Source organism: Lycium ferocissimum, chromosome 6 (assembly GCF_029784015.1).
Source record: "Lycium ferocissimum isolate CSIRO_LF1 chromosome 6, AGI_CSIRO_Lferr_CH_V1, whole genome shotgun sequence".
Lineage (NCBI taxonomy): Eukaryota > Viridiplantae > Streptophyta > Magnoliopsida > Solanales > Solanaceae > Lycium > Lycium ferocissimum.
Genome location: NC_081347.1, coordinates 70838352 through 70861509, shown reverse-complemented (window position 1 = coordinate 70861509; position 23158 = coordinate 70838352). Strand labels below are relative to the sequence as shown.

At 32.9% G+C, this 23158-nt stretch overlaps 2 protein-coding genes across 2 annotated transcripts; one reads left to right on the top strand and one right to left on the bottom strand.

The window, feature by feature from the left end:
• The first annotated feature begins 315 nt into the window (after nt 1-315).
• Nucleotides 316-789, top strand: LOC132061608 (antifungal protein ginkbilobin-like protein). Its single transcript, XM_059454383.1, has one exon. It carries the CDS (start codon nt 316-318, stop codon nt 787-789), a length of 474 nt encoding a protein of 157 aa, XP_059310366.1.
• Nucleotides 790-15122: 14333 nt separating this feature from the next.
• LOC132060286 (GTP-binding protein BRASSINAZOLE INSENSITIVE PALE GREEN 2, chloroplastic) lies at nt 15123-21535 on the bottom strand. The gene is made up of 4 exons (XM_059453247.1): nt 21377-21535; nt 18944-20299; nt 17482-17645; nt 15123-15758 (listed from the first exon to the last, which is right to left on the bottom strand). Exons 1-4 carry the CDS (start codon nt 21483-21485, stop codon nt 15438-15440), a joined length of 1950 nt encoding a protein of 649 aa, XP_059309230.1. The 5' UTR covers nt 21486-21535; the 3' UTR covers nt 15123-15437.
• Nucleotides 21536-23158: the final 1623 nt, after the last annotated feature.

The window sequence follows — 23158 nt, the reverse complement described above, 5'->3', positions numbered from 1 at the left end:
TCAATTAACGTAATATGAAGTCGAAAGTGAGAAAGTTATTTTCCCCCTTTTGGTAGAAAATATTTTTCTTGCAAATGACTTTCGTCATACCAAACATGTACCCCATGTATGTTTTCCTAGGAACATTTAGTGAAAACTAAAAACAAGTTACACCAAAATCATGGAATATTTAATTTGCATTGGTGGAGGAACCAATGGATGGCCAAATCTATTTAAACAAGAACATATGAAACTCAAATTTGTCACACAAAAGAAATACTATATACTAGTAGAAGATAGGAAGATACATAAAAATAGAGAGGCAAAAAGTATGGTATGGTTTCCATTTTGAGAATGAGAGTGCTAACATCTCTTGTAATTGGATTAGTGTTAGGGTTTTGTAGCTTTGTGAGAAGTGAACCAAATACCAAAGTAGTGGATTATATATGCAATGGTAATGTGTGTGATAAGAGTGGTCCATTTGCACTAAGTTTAGCTTATGTTCTTCAAGCATTACAAAATGTGACTCCAAATCAAGGTTACACTTACTATTCAACGTCTCCTTATCCTAGTGATGCCATTGCTTATGGTCATGCTACTTGCAACTCCATTATTGAATTTTCAGACTGTGGACTTTGTCTAAGTAGTGCAAAATCATACTTATTGAGTACTTGTGACGGTAGCATTGGAGGTCAAGTTGAATTTGTGTTGAAATCTTACGGAAAATACTTTATTACGAACACGTTTAGGGACTTTTCTTCATCACGAACACTTGTAGGAACTTCTTTTACACTTGAGAAAAATGCTTGATCACGAACAATTATAGAGAATTCTTCGTAGCTTGAGGCATGCCAATGTTTGCAAGATGTCCTTAAGGATATTTCACCCGGTATGAGTGTATCCCCAGATTTAACAAGCTCTTCCAGTACAAAACTAGGAGCTAGAATCTAACAAAAATTAACCATTATTATAAAACCCAGCAAAAGGAAAATAGGAAGAGGAAGATATGTTGATGTAATTTTATTTTTTTATCACCCCTCCCAAAAGGAAAAGGGCAGAATTTATATAGTTGAATAACTTGGGGGAGCTCAAAAATGTTTACAACGGTAAAAAGGATTAATGCATGAAAACAAAGGAAATTAATAGCTAATCATAAAGCAAAGGTCAAATGATAACCGAAATGGATAATGGCCTGCTCACGTATTAAGCTTCCACTAAAAGCCATTTAAGTCCATTGAATTTAAGGGTTAGAATTCAAGGCTAATTGAAATGTGGAATCAATTGTCTTCAACGGATAACATAGAGTAAATACTCATTTTGAAAACTTTTAAGACAATTTGATCAAATTGAAGATAATAAAAGCGTTTGAAAATGTCAAATTCATTTGACATGAATTCAGCCATTAAGGCTAATAAAATAGTAATAAATCTTTGTACTAAAATTCATTGACCAATTGATTCGACCTCATTATTTTGAGATACCAAAAAATAATATTTTTCTAACAATCCCCCATATATCTCAAAAATAATAAAATAAATAAAATAAGAAGTTTTGTTGGGTTTACATATATGAGTACAATGCGTCGAATCTAGTGTCTCGTAGACTATGAACCAGACCTAGATAAAACAAGATTAAACTTACAGAATAGTTGGTGAAGTTTACAACTTCTATGAACCAAAAATTCTTTTGTAAGCTCATGGTTTATTCTATCACAAAGATACTCGCACAATCTTTGTCGTTATCGCGGTTTTGCACTAAGAGGCCATGCACGTGTCTTGGTATTCATGAGTGCTCTAGAAATCCGTCACAATTTCATAGGAGCGGCACCATTCTACACTCAGGTCCACACATCAAGTGTACTTTGCAGAGCAATATACCACCTATAAAGGATATGGTAATGCATTAAGAGTTTATAACTCAACCTCACTTTGCCTTTTGATTTGCACTATATTCACACACCATAGGAAGGGACATAGTTTAATAGTACACTTTTGATCAACTAATGACTTGTTATTACCCATATGAACCTAATTCATGGGATCTCCAATCACATAGGTTGGCTTACCATCATTATTAATTTTCTCAAATGACAAAAGTCTCATTCCCCTCGATGTTTCTTTTAGTCTTGTGAATCGGCCAAATTCACCTCAGACTTCACACAATTATAAAAACTATCACATCTCACAATAGCGCTATTAAGAAATTATTTTCTCACACAACTAATGTTGTTTGGCAACCACAATATATACATGTTGGTTTTATTCCAACCTCAATACTCACTGAGAAGTTTCTTAACCTCATCACTAGCCAACTTCAAACCATAAACTCATATTTCATTATGGTCTACTTGGCTTATTTTCATATTAATTATTACACCCCCACAAAGGGTAAACACATACTCACTAGTGGATTTTGAGATCCACTTAGCATCATTTTATCCTCTCTAGTACATCAAATATTAATTCACTATAACACTTATCCATCAGTTGGTTCTTTTCAAAATCATGTACCGAGAAAATAAATAACACCATAATTTTATTTTATTTTTTTCAAAAACATTTTGAATAACAAGACCAATTGAAATATTATCACTTTTAAAACATTCTCTCAAAATAACTCTAGTAAGATATCATGACCCCCATAATTTCAAAAATTTCAAAGTAAAGACTTTCGTGACTCATAACACCGTAACCCCCACATTTTCAAAGTATTTAAGATAGGGGAACAATATTTTCATAACCTCATAAGTAGTATTACTAATTCTCATAAAACATTTCATCTTATAAATAACAAGCTAATAATAGAACTCACCCAAATAGCTATACTCACAATATGTCATCATGAATAAATAATTTTAAGAAAAACAATATGAGAAAAATAAGTATCGATATTAAAAGTATTTTTTTAAAATAGTAAGCACATATAAATCATAATTCCAATACTTATTGTCCACAATTTGGAACACAACCTCATCATCTTCAAATAGAGTATTCACTCCAATGATAACACCAATATTTTTCAAAAGTAGTTTTAAGAAGTTTTAATTTTATTGTGAGAACTTGAGTAGTTCTTGAATCACCAACATAAGTAAATCATTTTTCTTCTTCTTCAACTTGAGTGTAGAACTCAAAATTAACTTTACTTTTTACAAATATGATTAGTAGTATCAAAGTCATCTAACACTCAATATCTTACATTAGCCACAAAAGATTCGCTCGAGAAATGACCACAATAAATATATCATCCGCTTAACCAAAATTATTTTTAATTAGCGGGATTATCATTCTCCGAATCTTCTCTACATTGATGAACATGATGACATAGTTCGTCACACACAAAATAATAATTATTCCCATCAAAACCTTCTTTATTAGTGTTGCAGAATCTGATCAATACCATATCATTTGACACATGAAGTTGACTTTGTCCAGCATCATTCTCATAAAAAAAAATATTAGGACCAAAGTAAAATTTCCATATAAATATCTCACATTTGTAGAAAAAGAAATTTGTCATAATTCAACATTTCTTCATCCAAATTAAATCATCAAACAAGATAATTTTAAAGCCTAAATTAATTTACCAAATCTCTTCAATGTGCAAAGAACACAACTTATACAAACACAAATCTCAATGATAGGTCTACAGGTTCTTGCACCATAATTAATCTATGAAGATAAGCATCAATTTCAAGCCAACTTTTCAAAAAATTATCACAACATATAGATGCATATTATTATACATATCTTTGCACTCATCTTACCACCTCAAATATAGATTATCCACAAATATACAAATGGCTTGGACATTATTTAAGAGCTACCTAAAATAATATAACAACAACACAAATTCATCACAAACCCAAAACCAATTCATTGTATTCAGCATTTTGTTGACCCAAATGACTAAGACAAAAAAAACATGATTAATTTCAGAGTCTACATTATCCAATATAAAAATGTTCACCACAAAATCTCGAACTTGTAGAACATCATTATAAATACACTTATAATTTTTACACTAGAAATATATACAACTCAATATTAAATCTTAGAGAAGATAATCACTAAAACTACTATCCAAGCACAACTTAAAAGTCTCAAATAAAAGTATAAATTAATCATATCAAAATCATTACTACTTTACTTTTAGATCATATATTTTCCATTATACTATAATTCAAACATACCAAACTTAGAAAGATTGTACTAAGTTATTTTTCTTTTAATTTTTCGTAAGAACATAGCATGAATTATCCTTAAGATTGTTGGAAATCTTACGGAAAATACTTTATTACGAACACGTGTAGGGACTTTTCTTCATCACGAACACTTGTAGGAACTTCTTTTACACTTGAGGAAAATGCTTGATCACGAACAATTGTAGAGAATTCTTCGTAGCTTGAGGCATGCCAATGGCACTGTCCTTAAGGATATTTCACCCGGTATGGGTGTATTCCCCAGGATTCAACAAGCTCTTCTAGTACAAAACTAGGAGCCAGAATCTAACAAAGATTAACCATTATTATAAAACCCAGCAAAAGGAAAATAGGAAGAGGAAGATATGTTGATGTAATTTTATATTTTTTATCACCCCTCCCAAAAGGAAAAGGGCAGATTTTATATAGTTGAATAACTTGGGGGAGCTCAAAAATATTTACAACGGTAAAAAAGATTAATGCATGAAAACAAAGGAAATTAATAGCTAATCATAAAGCAAAGGTCAAATGATAACCGAAATGGATAATGGCTTGCTCACGTATTAAGCTTCCACTAAAAGCCATTTAAGTCCATTGAATTTAAGGGTTAGAATTCAAGAAATGTGGAATCAATTGTCTTCAACGGATAACATAGAGTAAATACTCATTTTGAAAACTTTTAAGACAATTTGATCAAATTGAATATAATAAAAGCGTTTGAAAACGTCAAATTCATTTGACATGAATTCAGCCATTAAGGCTAATAAAATAGTAATAAATCTTTGTACTAAAATTCATTGACCAATTGACCGACCTCATTATTTTGAGATACCAAAAAATAATATTTTTCTAACAATTTGTTGATTGCTCGATGAGGTACGAACAATACTCGTTCAACAAATAAACTAGAGCGGTAGAGTCTACCCCTTGCTGCCATGATCCACAAAGATTGAACCATTTATTGCTCCAAGCCTACGAGGAACGAGGAACTTTATCTTTGATTTGTTGGTGTTCTCCTAGTTTTTATCTCGTTTTATTCATCTTCTTTTTTTGCCATTGTTTTACTGTTGTAATGTGTTGTTGAGTTAAAACTTCAAATCATGTATTAATTGCTTGACTTATATCCTGGTAATGTGATTTCTTATGTCTGTTAAACTTGCAGGAATTTTCCTCTTTATGTTTGAAGATTCATTACTCTTTAGTACCGGCGGCCAGTTATCTAATTTAGTTGGATAAGAGTGGATTCTTTTTTTGGGTTTCCCGAAGCTATTTTGTAGCACCTTTGTTTCACGTGTCTTGCTTTCTTTATTATTCTGTTTAAAAAAAATGTCATTTTCTATATTTTGTAACTCCTTAATTCTTATATCTCATGTGACATTCTTAAGAACACAAGATTTAAAGGATTTTGATACATTATACACAAATTTAGTTTTAGACGACAAGATTCAAATTTCTCTTTATTTTCTTAAATTTCGTGTCAAGTCAAACAAACACACGTAAATTTAAAGAGGAGCAGTTGTTGATTCTCATAGAGAATTATAGTATAAACCTTGAGGTCATTATAGAAACACATAAACTTTAAATTTTGGATCCGTCTCTGTTAAAACTCACAAGTGTTTAATTACAAGAGACATGAACACAAGAAGGAATCTTGACTACTGCTCCTATTTCCCAATTCACTTACGTGTGTGCATACACTATAATGGCACAAGTGTTCTCTCACTCTTGTTTTTATTTGGTCTCCTTCATATAGGATTCTTTTCCATTTCTGTCTAATCTGTTTTGAACCCGCTCATATTCGATTCAATCTGCCCATTTTGTCTACACTACTGAAATAGTGATATTTCAAATCGTGGACAACACCTAGTACACTATAAATGTTCTAACATGTTCACAAGCAAAACTGACTCAGCTACTCTTTAGTCAGATACTTCTGAAAGTTACATTGTCTGAGACTCTCAGCTATCTATTTCATTCTATTCCTTTTTTCTTTTCTTTTTTTGGATATGTGGAGGATTGTTGGAAAGTAATTTTAAAATCTCAAAAAAAAAAAATTATTAATGTCTAGGTTCAATACTTAATACCTTATTAATTCCCCTTCCCCTACCCCCTTATGTAATAAAAACAATTTTTTTTAAAAACTTATTAATGAGTATTTAATATGATAATAAATCTTTTTATCCTAACGTTAGCAAATGGCTGTGGTTACACACCATTAATGATTCATTATCATATATTATAATTGATCCTTTATTTGCATTTGAAGCAAACTACTTTATTAGCTATTAAACCTCTTCATAACCGGCAAAGGTCTATACCGGCCTTGATATTCTATTCTCTATATACTTGTCCTATAGTTTGATGATGAAGGGATATATTAAGAGAAATTTTTCTTTCTTATATATATATGGGTTTTGTTAACCTGCTACATGAAATTAGTAAGTTAGCATCATATCCATATTTTGATTCTCCAAAATATCCCCAACAATTCATGCCAACACATTAAAATGAGGATATATTTGTCTTTAACTAACCCAAATGATCTCTAAATTTCCTCTTCCTTTCTCTCCCGTTTGGGATGTGATAAGACACAAAGATAAATTCTTCCTTCCATATTATGTGAGCTGGGTATAAACATTTTAGTTCCTAATTTTATACTAGAAGAGCTTGCTGAATCTCGAGGAATACACCTATACCGGGTGAAATTTTCTTACGGACAGTGGACACACCTCAAACTTTCAAGAATTTCATATAGTGTTTGTGATCAAATATTTTTTGTAATATTTCCAACAAAAATACATATTATAACTTAACTATGATTAAGCAATAAGTGTTTATATGAAAGACATTTGTTTTTTAAATAAAGCCACCCCATGCATGGTTGTGGAGTTTATTAAAACAAAGAACAAAATACAGAAAACATAAGGGGCGACTAGACCAAAAGTCCAAAACCCCTATAAAAGTCAAATTTGAGAGAAATGAGAAAACTTCAATTCTCTTCACATTAGTACTAGACTAGATCCAATAAACTAAACTCCAACAATATGGATTTTATTAAATATATATTGCTCTTTGATCTTAGTTTTCTTCGGGGCCGAAGTTGGTAACTCTTTTTCTTGTTCACCGAAAAATTCCAAATTTAACTCTTGACACATCTTCTTTTTCATTCTTTTGATCTCTTTGTTCTCTAATCCTCTCTCCAAGTAATTCTATTGGTCATTGGAATCATCTTGGAGAAAGAATCAAAGCATGTTACATTGAGCTCCTCGTCTACCTTATAACCATGTTTAAGGTCTTAAATTAAACATGCATGTCATAATACATGCATTTCGAATATAAAACTGCATCATTCTCTTTAGAACGGACCACTAAGAAAATATTGTCACATAAACTGAAATGAATGGACTACATGTTGTCTTAGGAATATTTAATAAAAATATAAACAAGCCAATTAGACCAAAGTCATGGAATATTTTATTTGCATTGATGGAGAAACCAATGATTGCCAAATCTATTTAAACAAATACTAGCAGATAGGAAGATACAAAACTAGAGAGGCTAGCTATGGATATTTCTATTTTGAGAATGAGAGTGGTAACCACATTCCTTATAATTGGAATGTTTTGGTTTAGTAGCATTGTGAGAAGTGCACCAAATACCAATGAGGTGAGCTATATATGCAATGGCAATAAGTATGATAAGAATGGTCCATTTGCAAAAGCCTTGGCGTATCTTCTTGAAAATTTACAACATGTGACCCCGGTTAAAGGTTATGATTACTATGCAAACGATGGCTCAGCTTATGGTCATTATACTTGCAACACAATTTTAGAACTGTCAGACTGTGGCGTTTGTCTAAGTAGTGCAAGATCATTTTTGTTGAGTACTTGTGATGGAAGCATTGGAGGTCAAGTCAAACTTGCTGATAATTGTTCGATGAGGTATGAACAATACTCATTCAGCAAATAAATTAAACTAGATCCTACCCCTTGCTTCCACGATTCACGAAGATTCAACCCTCTTTATTGCTCCGAATATTCAAAATAAAAACGAGAGCCTAGGGTGTGACAAGAAAATTTATCGTTGATTTTTGGGGTTTTCCTTCTCGTTTCGTTCATCTTTTTTCGTTGCCATGATGTTTTGCTTGTTGCCATGCATTGATGTTTTACTGTTGTAATGGTGTTGTTGAGTTCAAAATTTTAATTATGGTTTGGTTGAATTATCCTCGTTATGTGATTTCTTATGTTTGTTAAAGTTGCAATATTTTTCCAGTTTATCATTGAAGATTCAGCACTCATCACTACCAGTTATCTAATTTAGTTGGATAAGAGGAATTGAAAAAAAAGTGTTACTCTTGTTTAATTTGGTCTCCTCCATTGGGGTTTGAAGAGAATGTCTAAATGTATCACTGATTCAGAATAATAAAATTGATTTGTGAATCATATAGGAGTGGAAATAAGGATATTCATATTATCCGTTGCTTGACCTACTTTTTTTAACCCATATTAAATATGAGCGGATTGGATTTTTTTCTGCATTTGTCTATAACCCGTTTTCAACCTGCTCATATTCCATTCAATCTGCCCTTGCATATTCAGAAACTCGCTCCATGGAACCGGGAAATATAAAAAGACAGAACAATTTGAGTAATTCTATCATTCTATGCTCTTTAGAATCGTTTTCCTTTTATGCTTGAGCAAACTGAAACCATCTTAGAGGCATCGATAAACCAGTTTCATCTTTGACCCATAATACTCATTGGTGGGTCACTTAGTGAATAAAATGCGACGGTTATTTAACAAAAAAAATAGTCAATGGCGGGCAAACATTATATAGCGTCTAAACTTGAAAAGGTGAAAGATAAGAGCAGAAGATGGCCTAATATATTTTATGAGTATATGCTACCTTCCGCCAATTCAGATATTGAATAATTCTTTCCTCCATAAACTACACATATAGGTGGAATAAAGAGATCACCTTTTTTTTTTTTTTTTTTTTTTTTTTTTTTGTCTCTATTGGAATAAGGATTCGGCTTTCCAAGGTAGAGTCCATATATAAGTTTTTAAAAGGGGAAAATGAGACCTGTATGTCCATTAACGGGACAGAAGCATAATTGAGCCAATTTGCTGCCACTGAGGACATTTTGTCCTATTTCAAATAATAGGGGGTACTTTTGGACCAAAAATCAAATCAAATGTATTTTTATTCTATTTCAATAGTTCAAAAATATTTTTAGTCATTTATGTTTCTTAATGATAACAATTTAGTATATAGTTTATGTTATCAGAACGAAGATAATAAAGTTGATCATTGATGTTACATATTACTGCCATTTTGTCATCTTACCTCCATTAGTGAAAGTCATTTTTATCCACAGTGATTCTTCGTTAAAAAAATAACGTATTTAACCATTAATTACGTCAATGGGTTTAATAGCTCTTTTCTATTATTAAATTAAAAAAACTAGCTAGAAATAAGTTCCTCTGGAAAATTTACCACACTGGTTAGCTATAAACCAATTGCACTATACTTTAGCATATGCGACTCATTAATTGTCACCACAATGTGGTATCATGAAGTAACACCCAACATGGGTGTGTTTGCCATGAATTATAAGGATATATGCACACCCACTGTGGGTGCGTTAGCATTTCAAATGAGAAATGTCAAATTCATGGTGACACACCTTAAGTGCCCATCCACCATGGTTGGGCTAATTTTTTTTATCGTTATTTAGCGGGGCAAAAACTTTAAGTTAAATTGATCTTTTTTGAAAAAATTATTTTCCTTTTAAACTAAGATTAAAAAGAAAAGCCAAACAAATAAATTGGGACGGAGAGTATATGTTTCTTTGTACTAAGATGTAGGGAGTGTTTGGTATGAAGAACATTCTTTAATTGATTATTGGCCAAAATGTTTTGATAATATTTTTTTCTAGAAAAACAAGTTCCTTAAAATTTCTTATCAAAAATTAAATTTAATATAAGATAGCTAAAAGGAGAGTCTAAATATTTTATGATACTTTTTTGGACTAGAGAAATCTTCTTCTTCCTTTTTTTTTTTTTTTTTTTTTTTTTTTAATTGGGGGTTGGGAAAGAGAATTACAAGCTGGAGAATTGAACCCTCAAAGAACAAAGTGAAAGTTCAGGTAACCAAACCAACTGAGTTACTAGAGAAAACAACTACGTAAATTGGTTCAGTTTTTCAGTTATTGATTTACAAGATTAATGGTCTTGAAAGTGGGTGGTCTTGAATTTTTGACATCGCCTTGCCTAACGGGCAAAACTTCAAATTTTAATATGTTTTGTCTTTTAACCTTAAAGATTTGCCTACCAAGCATGGGGGTGCAAAAGTTCAAGATCCTCATTTCCAAGGTCATTGGGTGTAATATTCTCTTCTGAACTACAATGAGTTCTATTCGGGGTTCTCTCTTTTTTACTTTTATATGTTTGGATTAGTTTTTTATTTGGGCGTCTTTCTTATTTACTTCATAAATTATGTACGGATTGACCTTCAAACGCACGGGTCTTTAATTTTGCCCCTCACATCTGTGGTCTTTACTTTTTGTGTTTGTTGCTTATTTAATGGAAACATCTAGATTAGATTTGCTTCACTCGGCATAAGTTCTATAACACTTTTATCTTTAGAAACTGAACTTTTGCTTTGCTTGGCACAAGTTCTATAAAAATTAAGTTATGTGGTAGTATTTTTCAGATTATATTGAGTGTTGAAAGTTTTGTGTTGAAAGTTTTACTTTTTCCGGCATATATAACTTGTGTGGATATTATGATACATATACCGATGCTACATACAAACTATACCGAGCGAAATCTAAGTTATGTTGTTTTTTAGATTATGTTTTGGTATTGAGAGTTTTGCCTTGTCCGGCATAACTTATGGGAGATTATGTTACATATGCCGAAGCAAAACTTAAATTATGCCGAGAGAAATCTAAGTTATGCAGCGTCAAAAGGGCAAAAGGGCAAAAATCTAAGTTATGCAGCACCAAAAGTATAAAAGGACAAAAATTAAAGATCATCCAGAAATAGGGACATTTTTGCGAATGACACTTTTTACTTAGTTTAAACTATATAAGGATCAAAATAGTCCAACCCCTATACATTAACGATCATTTTGATCATTTTGAGGAAGTTACGTAAGTAAGCAATCTTAAAATTGACGTTGCTAATTTTTAGCATAAGATTGATTGTATCAGTTATAGCCAAATAATATTTACCATATTAATATAACTCCTATTAAAGACCTAAAAAAAATATCCTGCACAATATTAGCATAAACCCCATTAAATGAGAAAAAAAAAATATCTATCATAAATATGTCCCCTTTTTCTCAACTAATTCCTGATAAAATGCTAATAACGGTTGACTAAAAAAAGATTAAAAGATTCTTTTTTTTTTTAACCCAATCTCTTCTGTTCTTATTTTCTTTTTATACTATCAATTTTTTTATTTTTATTTTTACCTTTCTTTTTTTTAGCGCTTTTATTCCTTTTTTTAATTCTAGCAATTTTTTTAAAATTCGAATTTGGATATTATATAGTATATTATTTTCACATATTTTAAATTTGATTAGTAGTTTGTATTTTCTATTCCAAAGATATATACTATAAACCATATATTAGCCGTATATATATATGTATACACACACACACATATGTATGTGTGTGTGTATATATATATATATGTTGTACATATTTAAATAGTATGTATAATAGATTTTGTTTAGTTACATGTATTATATTGAATATATGCTATCCATATATTTGATATAATATAATATAAACAGTATATATGATATATTAGTGGAAAGTTTACATTATATAAACACAATTGTTATCTAATATAGCCGACATATATTAAATATATATTTTACAGAAAAAGTTATTCAATATTAAAATAAAATTTGATGAAAATAATTTATCACAAATTCCCTCAAGCAACCTCATGAGAGAGAGAGGAAAAAGGAAATGTGGTAAAAAGTACATTGATGGAGCATTGATGGAAATTGATCCCTTGATAAATGTAAATCCCTAATTATGTGGGATCCCTATTAATATTTTATTTGATTAATTAACTTACAGATTTTTATGTATATGTTAGAAAATGATATAAAATTTGCTATTTATGTTAAGATGCAAAAGTTATGTTATTTATGTTAGCAATTTTTAATTATTGCTCTTAAACGTTATTCTCTCGATCATTTTCTCCATATTCTGGCAGTTAATCTTCACCATACATAAGTAACCTTTGGCTAAAATGACTTATGATCCTGGTCTGTTACTCTTTGGGAAGAGTTTAATTTGTACCATTTTTTATCAGAGTAATAAACACAAAAACTAAAAAAAAAAAAAGAGAGAAATTTAACAGAAGAAAAGACAATTCTCACTCTCTTGCTCAACCAATAATCACTAAGTCAACATATAAACAAGACCATGCCAAAAATGGACGATCAGTACGAAATTAAGATGCATGCAGTACTTCTTTGCCAGCATACGTATTGAAAAAACAAAAAATACTACTCAATGTATCTAGTGTTAACATTAAATCAAGCAATTTCACTTTTGTAATTAAAAGTTAAAGTGAAAATACATATCACTTAAGCATGATTAAGTGATAAATTAAATGTGCATATAAAAGACATTTGTCTTACATTCATTGATTTAGCACAAACACCGGGTACGAGTATGATTTTTATCCTCTAGGTAGTTTCATTTTAAGTGACGTAGTGTTACTCTGCACAGAGCTTAAGAAAGAAAATACATTTGAAACTTAATTAAGGTCTTAAACATACCATAATATTTGTTTGGCTATAAAAACTAATTTTAATCAAGAATAAAATCGGAAGTTTAAAGTTAAATTATTTTCAAATATAGCAATGTGTTATTCTTTTTAAAACATGCCACTAAGCAATTAATATAATGTCACATAAACAAAAAAGGATAGTGTACATGTTTTCCCATGAATGTTTAGTAAATAATAAAACAAGCCAATTAGACCAAATCGTGGAATATTTAATTTGCATTGGTGGAGGAACCAATGGATGGCCAAATCTATTTAAACAAGAACATGTGAAACTCAAATTTGTAACACAAAAGAAGTACTAGTGGAAGATAAGAAGATACAAAACTAGAGAGGCTAGCTATGGATAGGGGTTAAATTATTTCGGATTTTTTAAACACCAAACCAAACCAATTGTGTCATTATTTTAAAATTTATACACCAAACCAAACCAATAAAATTCGGGTTTTTCAACCTCGGGTTTTCTCGGGTTGTTCGGTTTTCTCGGATTTTTCGGGTTTTTTTTTCGAATAGTCTTGATACAAAACATATAACTTTTACTTTAAATATTTCTTTAGTCCTAGTAAGATACAATTATATTATTAAGGTGTTTCAACAAAATGTGAGAAGAGTGATGACATTGTATTAAAATATTCAACAAAAGCTAATATAATCGGTTAAAATAAATATTGCTAATTAACAAGCCATAAAAGAAAATGACCATAATCTAAAAATACTAAGTCATGCTAAAATAAGTATTAATTATATGACAAAGAAAAAAACTTAAGTTATGTATTTTTACAAAATCAATTATAGAATAGATATCCAAATTATTGTCATTTCTAGTGGTAAATTGAATTTTTTTGTTAGGATTAGTGCATTTGAGTTACTAACATCCATAGGATATAAAACTTATTGACATTCAAAATTCTAAGTTCAAGCTTGAATAATATGATAATAGATAAAAAATTACGAAAAATTTAAGAAATATTTATAAATTACTTTACAAATAAATATTTTTATGATAAAATATTTTAAAAATTGAATACATGTAATGCCAAACCAAACCAATTATGGTCGGGTCTATTTTTTTCAAACAAGAACATGTAAAACTCAAATTTGTAACACAAAAGAAGTACTAGTGGAAGATAAGAAGATACAAAACTAGAGAGGCTAGCTATGGATCTTTCTATTTTGAGAATGAGAATGCTAACCATATTCCTTATAATTGGAATATTGGGGTTTAGTAGCTTTGTGAGAAGTGAACCAAACACCAATGAAGTGAACCATATATATGCAATGGCAATGAGTATGATAAGAGCGGTCCATTTGCACAAAGCTTAGCTTATGTTCTTGAAGAATTACAAAATGTGACTCCAAATCAAGGTTATACTCACTATGCAAACAATGCCTTGGTTTATGGCCATGCTACTTGCAACCCAATTTTAGAATTTTCAGACTGCGCCCTTTGTCTAAGCAGTGCAAAATCATTCTTGTTGAGTACTTGTGATAGAAGCATTGGAGGTCAAGTCGAATTTGTTGATTGTTCGATGAGGTATGAACAATACTCGTTCAGCAAATAAACTAGAGCCTACACCTTGCTGCCACGATACATGAAGATTCAGCCCTTTATTGCTCCAAGCCTACAAGGGTGTGATGAGGAAATATATCGTTGATTTTTGGTGTTTTCCTTATTTCTATCTCGTTTTTTCATCTTCTTTTTTTGCCATTGTTTTACTGTTGTAACGTGTTGAGTTAAAACTTCAAATCGTGTATTGGTCGACTTATATCCTAGTAATGTGATTTCTTATGTTTGTTAAACTTGCAAGAATTTTCCAGTTAATGTTTGAAGATACTCCACTACAAGTTGAGCTATTTCCTACTACTTTTATTTCAATTTATGTTTCTCATTTTCTTTTTTAATCTGTTTCAAAAGAATGTTACTTTCTGTATTTAGCAACTCCTTAATTCTTACATCCCACGTGACATGTTTAAGTAAGACAAGATTCAAATGATCTTTTGGTACATTATACACATCTTTGCTTTTAGACAAGATTCGAATGTTCTCTTTATTTTCTTACATTTTGTGTCAAGTCAAACTAAAAACGTAAATTTAAAGGCAAGAGTGAGGTTATTATAGGAACACATAAACTTCAAATCCTGAATCAGCCTCAGTTAAAACTCACAAGTGTTTAATTACAAGAGAGACATGAAAACAAGAAGGAATCTTGACTCTTCCTATTTCCCAATTCACGTACGTGTGTGCATACACTATAATGGCACAAGTGTTCTCTCCCTCTTGTTTTCATTTGGTTTCCTTCATAAGGGACTCTTATGTGTTCTAGTCTAACCCGTTTTCAACCTGCCCATTTCCTACACTACTCAAGTAACCATATTTTAAGTCGCGTACAAGGCCTTGTACACTAGAAATGTTCACAAGCAAATTGACTCAGCTACCTCTTTTAGTCAGTTGCTTCTGAAAGTTCTTGACCTTCAATCTTTGATCGGTTAGCAATGGCCTCTGATATAGCCTTCGGCAGCCAAAATCCAGGTCTTTCGATAGAGCTTGCACGATCAAGTACCAATGGTTCCCGCAATGTGATCTGAATGCCATCATATGTCCACAGCGCTAAATCTGCTTCGCCTTTCAAACCAAGGGAGAACCATCCTAAGCCAGCGACAGCCACATCCATGCTTTTGACATCCCAGCTTGTTCCGCGTGCTTTGACTTCCCGCTTTTGCCATTGTCCCAATTCAGAAACCCGCTCCACGGAAACAGGAGGCTGGAAAATTAAAGAAAAAGAAAGTACAATTAGAGTAATTCTGTGCTCTTTACGATCCTTTTGTTTTAAGCTTTTGAAAATTGAAACCATCTTAGAGGCATCGATAAACCAGTTTCATCTATGAGACTATGACCCATAATAATCAAGGTGCAAGATAGGAAGAGAAGATGGTGAACAGGAGCACTGGAGAGCGTTGAACAAACACAACAAGTTAGATTATATATGCTTAAAAATGTTTGTTGCTGAGCTTCCTAGAGTGAATTTTCCTTTGGGTGTTAACTTGGAAAACACATAGAGACAGAACAAAAACCTGCAAATGGGCCACAGAGCCCAAGAAAAAGATTCCATTTTACACTCTATCAATATTCAATTTAGTAAAATTATGCTTTTCTTTTTCCGGATTCTGTATAGTCCGCTATGTATAGCAGTATTTCATCCTTTCCCACTGTTTTGTTAATGTGACTTTAGGAAGTAATGTAGGTGCCACTTGGACAGAAGAGAGCAGGCATGGATAGAGACATGGTTCGAGAGCTACATGGCGAACTCTCAATGAAGGAGAAAATGGTTAGTGTATTCTTAACCCTAATTGTGTGCAGCACCAGCTCACCATTACATGTCCCCTGTAATAACAAGATACTACAACAAAAATAAGGCAAACGATCAATCGTGCTTCTTTGACTAGCTTAGAGTCAAGAGCTTCCCTCATCCTCCTTAGCAAGTAAGAATCAGCTGGTCCAGTTCGGAAAGACGTATAGGTTGCGGGTCTACTCCTTCCCTTGGGTCCGGGTCCGGGTCCGGGGCCAGTTACACCTCCTGCTGGGTAGGGAAACTCAAATCGATAGGCGGTTGCCCCGAACAGCTTGAGTCCCAAACAAGTTGTCGTTAGCTATATGAATCCCCACTGACCATGTTTTTTCATTTAAGCTCAAGATCTAAAGCATAATAAGGTGAACTGAAGCTGGAAAGATTTGTCTCAGCTTGGCGAATCACATCACCGCGCATGGGTAGAACAGTTGTATCCAAGATCCAACCAATGTGGAAATAAACAAATTATGGAAACAGAAGGATCAAAATGGGGAGACAGAAAGATGTTTGGAGGCTAGCACCCTTGTGTTTAATTTGGATGATTTAGAAAGAGAGAGGAGAAGGATGTCCAAAGGCCAAAGGAGTTGAAACACCAACATGGAAGATCAAGAAGTTTATTTTGTTTGGCATAGGATTTGGATAAAACATTTTGGAAGTTCAACTCAACACTAACTTTGCACCACTTTGGCGAATTATCAGTGAAATGATTTTCGATCTACCAAAAACTAAATTTCATATAGGATGGCTAAAAGGAGAGTCAAAATATTTCATGATATTTTTCTTTTGGGCTAGAAAATCTACAAGGATAGGCATAAGTAATACTGAAGAAGGGGCTTCTAGACTATTAGTTATTAGTAGGGACTTGGGAGTTTGGTTATTGATGAACCAAGGGTAGAGGACTTGTCAACACATACGGCACTATGACATCTAGAAGGGAGCTATCACGCTAACTTGATTCATAGTTGTTTTGTTCACTACTACTTTTCTTTAACAAAGAATATCCTCTCCTTTCCTTGTACTTCTCTCAAATCTATACATTGATCTTCAACCAAAAACATAGTGATACTGTTCGAGTGGAATTGGCAATGAAGTAAGAAATATTATTGAATCAGAAATACTGCAAGAATTAGAGTATTACCTGCAATCTCACACCAGCGTGGTTGTTTTTGAGCTCATCAGCATTTTCAGTCTTCCCTAAATGAAGAGAAACACTTGGTGATGCCCAGACAGTGACATAGATTGTTTCTATTGATGCTTGAACCAAATCCAGTCTAACTAAGCCTCCAATATGTACTGTCTGCCCTTGCTGCAAAAAAAAAAAGTTGCAAAATATACATTTTACAGTCAAATCTTTTGATCTCAGCAAAAAGTTCTGTTGCAGTCACATATATTTTTTACAGCAATATAAAACTAAAAGAACAGCTAATTCTGAGGGATGTATAAAAGGAGCTATCTGAATCCCAAATAATTCGATTAGGGGTCAGTTTACAAGGATTTAAGGTCATTTCGTCAAATTTCTCTCTAATTTCATAGCCCTGGCAGTTGCTTTATCAATATTACCTACCAAACAAAAGGGCTGAACCTATTTCTAGAGCACAGAACCTATTTTCACATGTCACATCAAAACTTCATGCAGAAAGACTATGTGCTCAAGATGTTTTCTCTGTGAACAACAGTTGGTCACTCCTGCAGGATAACTGATCCAAAGATCTTCATTAATCTCAGACACAATGCCTAGAAAGATTACCTCTCTTTAGTTGGGAGGCAGCTGGAGCTGGAGCAGATGACAAGAGATGGAAGATGGTCCCTGCTTGCATTTGGTGGGCAATTTGGAAAAAAGGAACTCTAGTTTATAGCAGCAACACAATGCAGGAGATCAAACTTAACTGATTTTAACCAACTTCCTATCATTTTATTCCTAATGAGACTATGACTTGTATATGTTACAACCCATGTACTGTTTTGTGTTTAATACATCAACATGTTTTAGACTATATAAGTACACAAGTTTCTGAATATAAGTACTAACAACTACTCCCTCGTCCCAATTTTTATGACACTCCTTCCTTTTTAGTCAGTCCCAACAAGAGAAATCCTTAGAAAAGTTTATAACAATTTGATTTTAAAACTTCCCATTTTATTCCTAATGATATGTTTATAGTTAAAGAAATTTCTCAGGCTTGTTTTAGACCACAAGTTTCAAATGTCTTCCTTTTTCTCTTAAACTCCGTGACCAATGAAACACCTTCCCACAAACTGGACGCAGGGAGTAACCGTATGAATAGTAAATTGTATTGAAGGAAAGCTTAAGGGATCATGCAAAGATCAGAATGTGCGGTAGTGCTGATAAGTGTGAGTCAACTGATAAATTTGAATATTCATGCACATCATTATTTCGAACGCAATTTCAGATCAAAGAAGCGTTCTTACGGGATTAACTGCAATACATTCGTACAGATATTCATACCTATTCATAAAGTTCAAATAACTAATACGGTTCAGTAATCATAAAGTTAGAAAAGAGTACGTTCTTCAGCTATTTATCACAAAACAGATCATATGATGGACTATAAAACGAAAAGTAAATAAGAGAGACTAACTTGCCTTAATCCTAAATGTTCGAGGTTGCAGCTCCTTTCGTATCTCAACCATTTTTTGCTCCTCCCTATTTAATCGAATGGACAAAAGATAAGGATGTAAAAGGCCCGGAGTATCATACATCTTTGCCTTGGCTGACAATATTCCTCCGATTCTCAGTATTCCCAGAGTAGTTCCAGGTACAGGAGCTTCTGTAAGCTTAGTTGCTTTTACACCTTCTTTTTTAGCAAATGCGTTGATTAACGTCGACTTGCCTGCATTTTGGGCCCCAATAACCCACACATTTCCTCGAGGACCAGCCAATTCTTTAATAAATGCCAGTAAATTTCGAACACCTAAATCTTTACGGGAACTTACCATGTAAACTCCACTTAACTTAGGTGCTCCATTAGCTTTAGCACGGTGTCGAACCCATTTGTCCAAACGCGCGGGGGAAATTTGTGAAGGGAGAAGGTCAACTTTTGTAGCCACAAGAACAAGCTTAGGCAACTTTTTACTTTGTTTCAACCCATCTTTGCTTTGTTCTAGTGCCTTAAACAAAGATTTAGCAGCTCGTTTCGGAAAGGAACCATCAAAATCAACACAATCAACCACCATAACTACAACTGTGGCATCGGCTCTCCCGGTAGGTCTCATCAATCTAGTAGTAATCAATTGGTCAAAGTCAAAATCGGGTATTAGGTTTTCGACCATCTCATTCTTCACTTGTCCATAGTTCCTCAATGAATGGCATCGAGCACAAACCGTGACCTCCTCTTTCTCTCCCTTAGCTGCTTCCCTCGCCATCTTTTTCCTCTCCGATTTCGACACCCTTTTCTTCTTTCCTTTCTCAAGAACCTCTTCTGTAATGTTACCATAACCTAAACCAGCTGGCAAAAAACCATCTAGCTCTTTTAAATAGTCGTCATCTTCTTCCAACTCTGAATCCCAAGCATCGAATCCATCTTCACTCTCTGACCCCATTTCTTCACCTTCACTTTCTTCCAATTTCCCCTCAATATAATCCTCAAATTCATCCTCCTTTTCATCATCCCCATCACCAACAACATCCTCATCATCCAAAAAATCCTCTATATCTTCTTCCACTCTTTTTTCCTTATAATAACCAGGAAGATTTGGGTTTTCATCTTGCATAAAGATTCCACAACCAGGACATATACATCCATAATTTTCATCATTATCTCTCCCTTCACTCAATATGAGCTTAAAGTTACTATCTTTTCTTGAATTACTACTGCTACTATTACTACTTCTGTCACTTATCCTTTTGGTTCTTGATTGAGTACCCTTTATTACAGATAAAACCATGAAAGGAACTGTTTGCTGACATCTTTTCTTGTTGAATTTTTGAGTATAACCTGTTCAAATCAATTCAATAGAAAAAACAAATCTCATACGTTTGTTACCGTTGTTACTTCATTTAGGGCGTGTTTGGTATGGAGGAAAATGTTTTCCAATTTTCTCATGTTCGGTTGGTCAAAATTTTTTTAAAACATTTTCTCTAGGAAGTAGGGAAATGACTTCCCTAACGAAAGTAGGGAAAACAAGTCTCACAAATGGGCCTTCCACATTGATTGGTTCCTAGTCTCCTCCCCACCACCCCCGCCCACCCAACCCACACTCCCCCACCCCCGACCAACAACCTCAGCAACACCCGCCCCGCCCCCACCCTCCACCCCATCCCAATACTATTTATCTAAATTATACATAAATGCTTGTAGGATACTATAGTTTGCTTGTGCCCGTTTGGCCATGAGAATTATTCACTTTTTTCCCGGAATTTTTTTCACTTTATTTGAAAATCAGCGTTTGGCCGTGAAAATCTCAAATACATGAATTTGAAAAACTACTAAAACCTTGTTTTCACTTTTTTCACATTTGGTAAAATCAAATATTCTCTGTAAAAACTATAACCAAACACAACTCCATCTTCAACTCCAACTTCAAAAATAAAAATAAAAAAATAAAAAAAAAAGGTAAAATATTTGATTTTTATGGCCAAATGCCTATTAAGTAACAAACCCACTTATTTTCCTGAAAAACATTTTCGAAAAAACACATTTTCCATGAAGAACATTTTACTTCATACCAAACACAACCTTAATGTTTGTTTCAAAGGTGAAATTCAAAGATAAATATAACTAGGAAAACAAGTCTCACAAGTGTCATTCCACACTGATTCCTCGCTCCTCCCTACCACCCACCACCCACCCAACCACAGCCACCACCCACCCCCACCCCCCACCTCCACCCCCACCCCTCATCCCGTAGTATTTATCTATATTATAAACAAATGCTTTTAGATATTATTTTTTGTTTATGTACCGAACACAAATAAGTAATGTGAAATATTTTCTTTCGTACCGAACACACCCTTAATGTATGTAAAGTGTTGGAAAACAAAAGAAATAATTGAAAGGGTGAAATTGGAATACCTGTAAATTTGAGTTGTGGTACCAAGAAACTATGCTTTGTTTCAAAGGTGAAATTCAAAGATAAATGAGAAGTAGCTGATGCTGTTGAAGTTGAAAGCAGTAGCGCCATAGCTGCAATTATGCCTTAGCCTTTTTTATGGTATGGTTCAGTTAAGCATAATTAAAGTACAAACATTTTGGCAGGTGGTACATCCTTAATGCTGTGGATTTTTCGGGTTCAACATTTTATGGGTCGGGTTTAGTCGGGCAAGTGCAGTAATAACCGTTTCTAGGACTCATATTTTAAAGAATAGCCAAAATTTACAAAGGTATACTTTCCATATCAGACTAAGTAGGCGTTTGGCCATAGAAATCAAAAACTTTTTCACTTTTTTGGAAATTTTGGAAATTTTGGAGTTGGAGTTGTGTTTGGTCATAGTTTTTGCAAATACATTTTTTTTGTTGAAATGTACTTGTTTGGTTGTGAAAAAAGTGAAAGTTTTTCTTGTTTTTCAAATTCCAAATAGTTGTATTTGAAATTTTCATGGTCAAACACTAATTTTTGAAAAAAGTGAATAATTCTTATGGCCAAACGGGTCCTAAAATTCGATAGTCCCTTCTGTTTGGTAAATGACCTTTTCTTATTTTTGTTGCATTTTATGGATTTTTTAGATAATGGTCTAAAAATCTCTTTTGAGCAAATGAAAATTTTATGAGAAAACATTAGACTGCAATCTAAAATTTGTTAATTATTGCAGACATTAAATAAGGACTAATGTTTGATCTGTAAAAACGGGTAATATAAAAAGCCAAACATTAAACCTGAGTTTAACGTTATTCATAACGCAATATTCAAAGTTTATCTTTACCTAACATTTTCCGTGAAAAATATTTTACTTCATACCGAACACACCCTTAATGTATGTAAATGTTGGAAAAGAAAGAAAAGAATTGAAAGGGGTTAGGAGGGGAATACATGCATCAATTAAGCAAAATTAAAGTACAAGCATTTCGGAAGGTGGTACAGCCTTTAATGCTGTGGATTTTTCGGGTTCAACATTTTACGGGTCTAAACCCAATGCTGGGTCTTAACAGTGAAAGTGCGCAAAATAGCCGTTTCTAGGACCTCTATAGCATAGAAGAAGTTTACAAAGTTTTCAAACTTTAGCCATCTCAAGACTTTATTTGGTTGTCCCTTTTGTAATACGAGTAGTTGTTTAATAAATGACCTCTTTTATTTCTCTTTTAATTGATGACCTTTTAGATAATGATCTAAAGAATTTTTTTTCTTTTGAGCGAATTGAAAATTTTATGAAAAAATGTTAGATTGTTGTCTATAATTTGTAAATTATCACAAACTTTAAATAACAGTCAAATATTTTTTTTTTGTGAGGTTGAGCAATAGAAAAGCAAACATTAGACTTGAGTCTGACGTTGTCCAAAAGGCAATTTGCATAACTTTTAAGAATAGAAACTAAAATAAATGGTCGTCCAAAGAGGAATATTTGTGTAAGTTAACCACCTCAAGATCAAATTCAGACCTGCTGGACTGAAGTTACAAATTTCGGGCCTGAAGTATGTAAATGTTGGAATATGAGGAAAGAATTGAAAGGGTGAAATTGGAATACCTGTAAATTGTAGTTGAGGTACTAAGAAATTATGCTTTGTTTCAAAGATAAATGAGAGATAGCTGATGCTGTTGAAGTTGAAAGCAGTAACGCCATAGCTGCAATTATGCCTTAGCCTTTTTTATGGCATGGACAATTAAGCAAAATTAAAGTACAAACATTTTGGTAGGTGGTA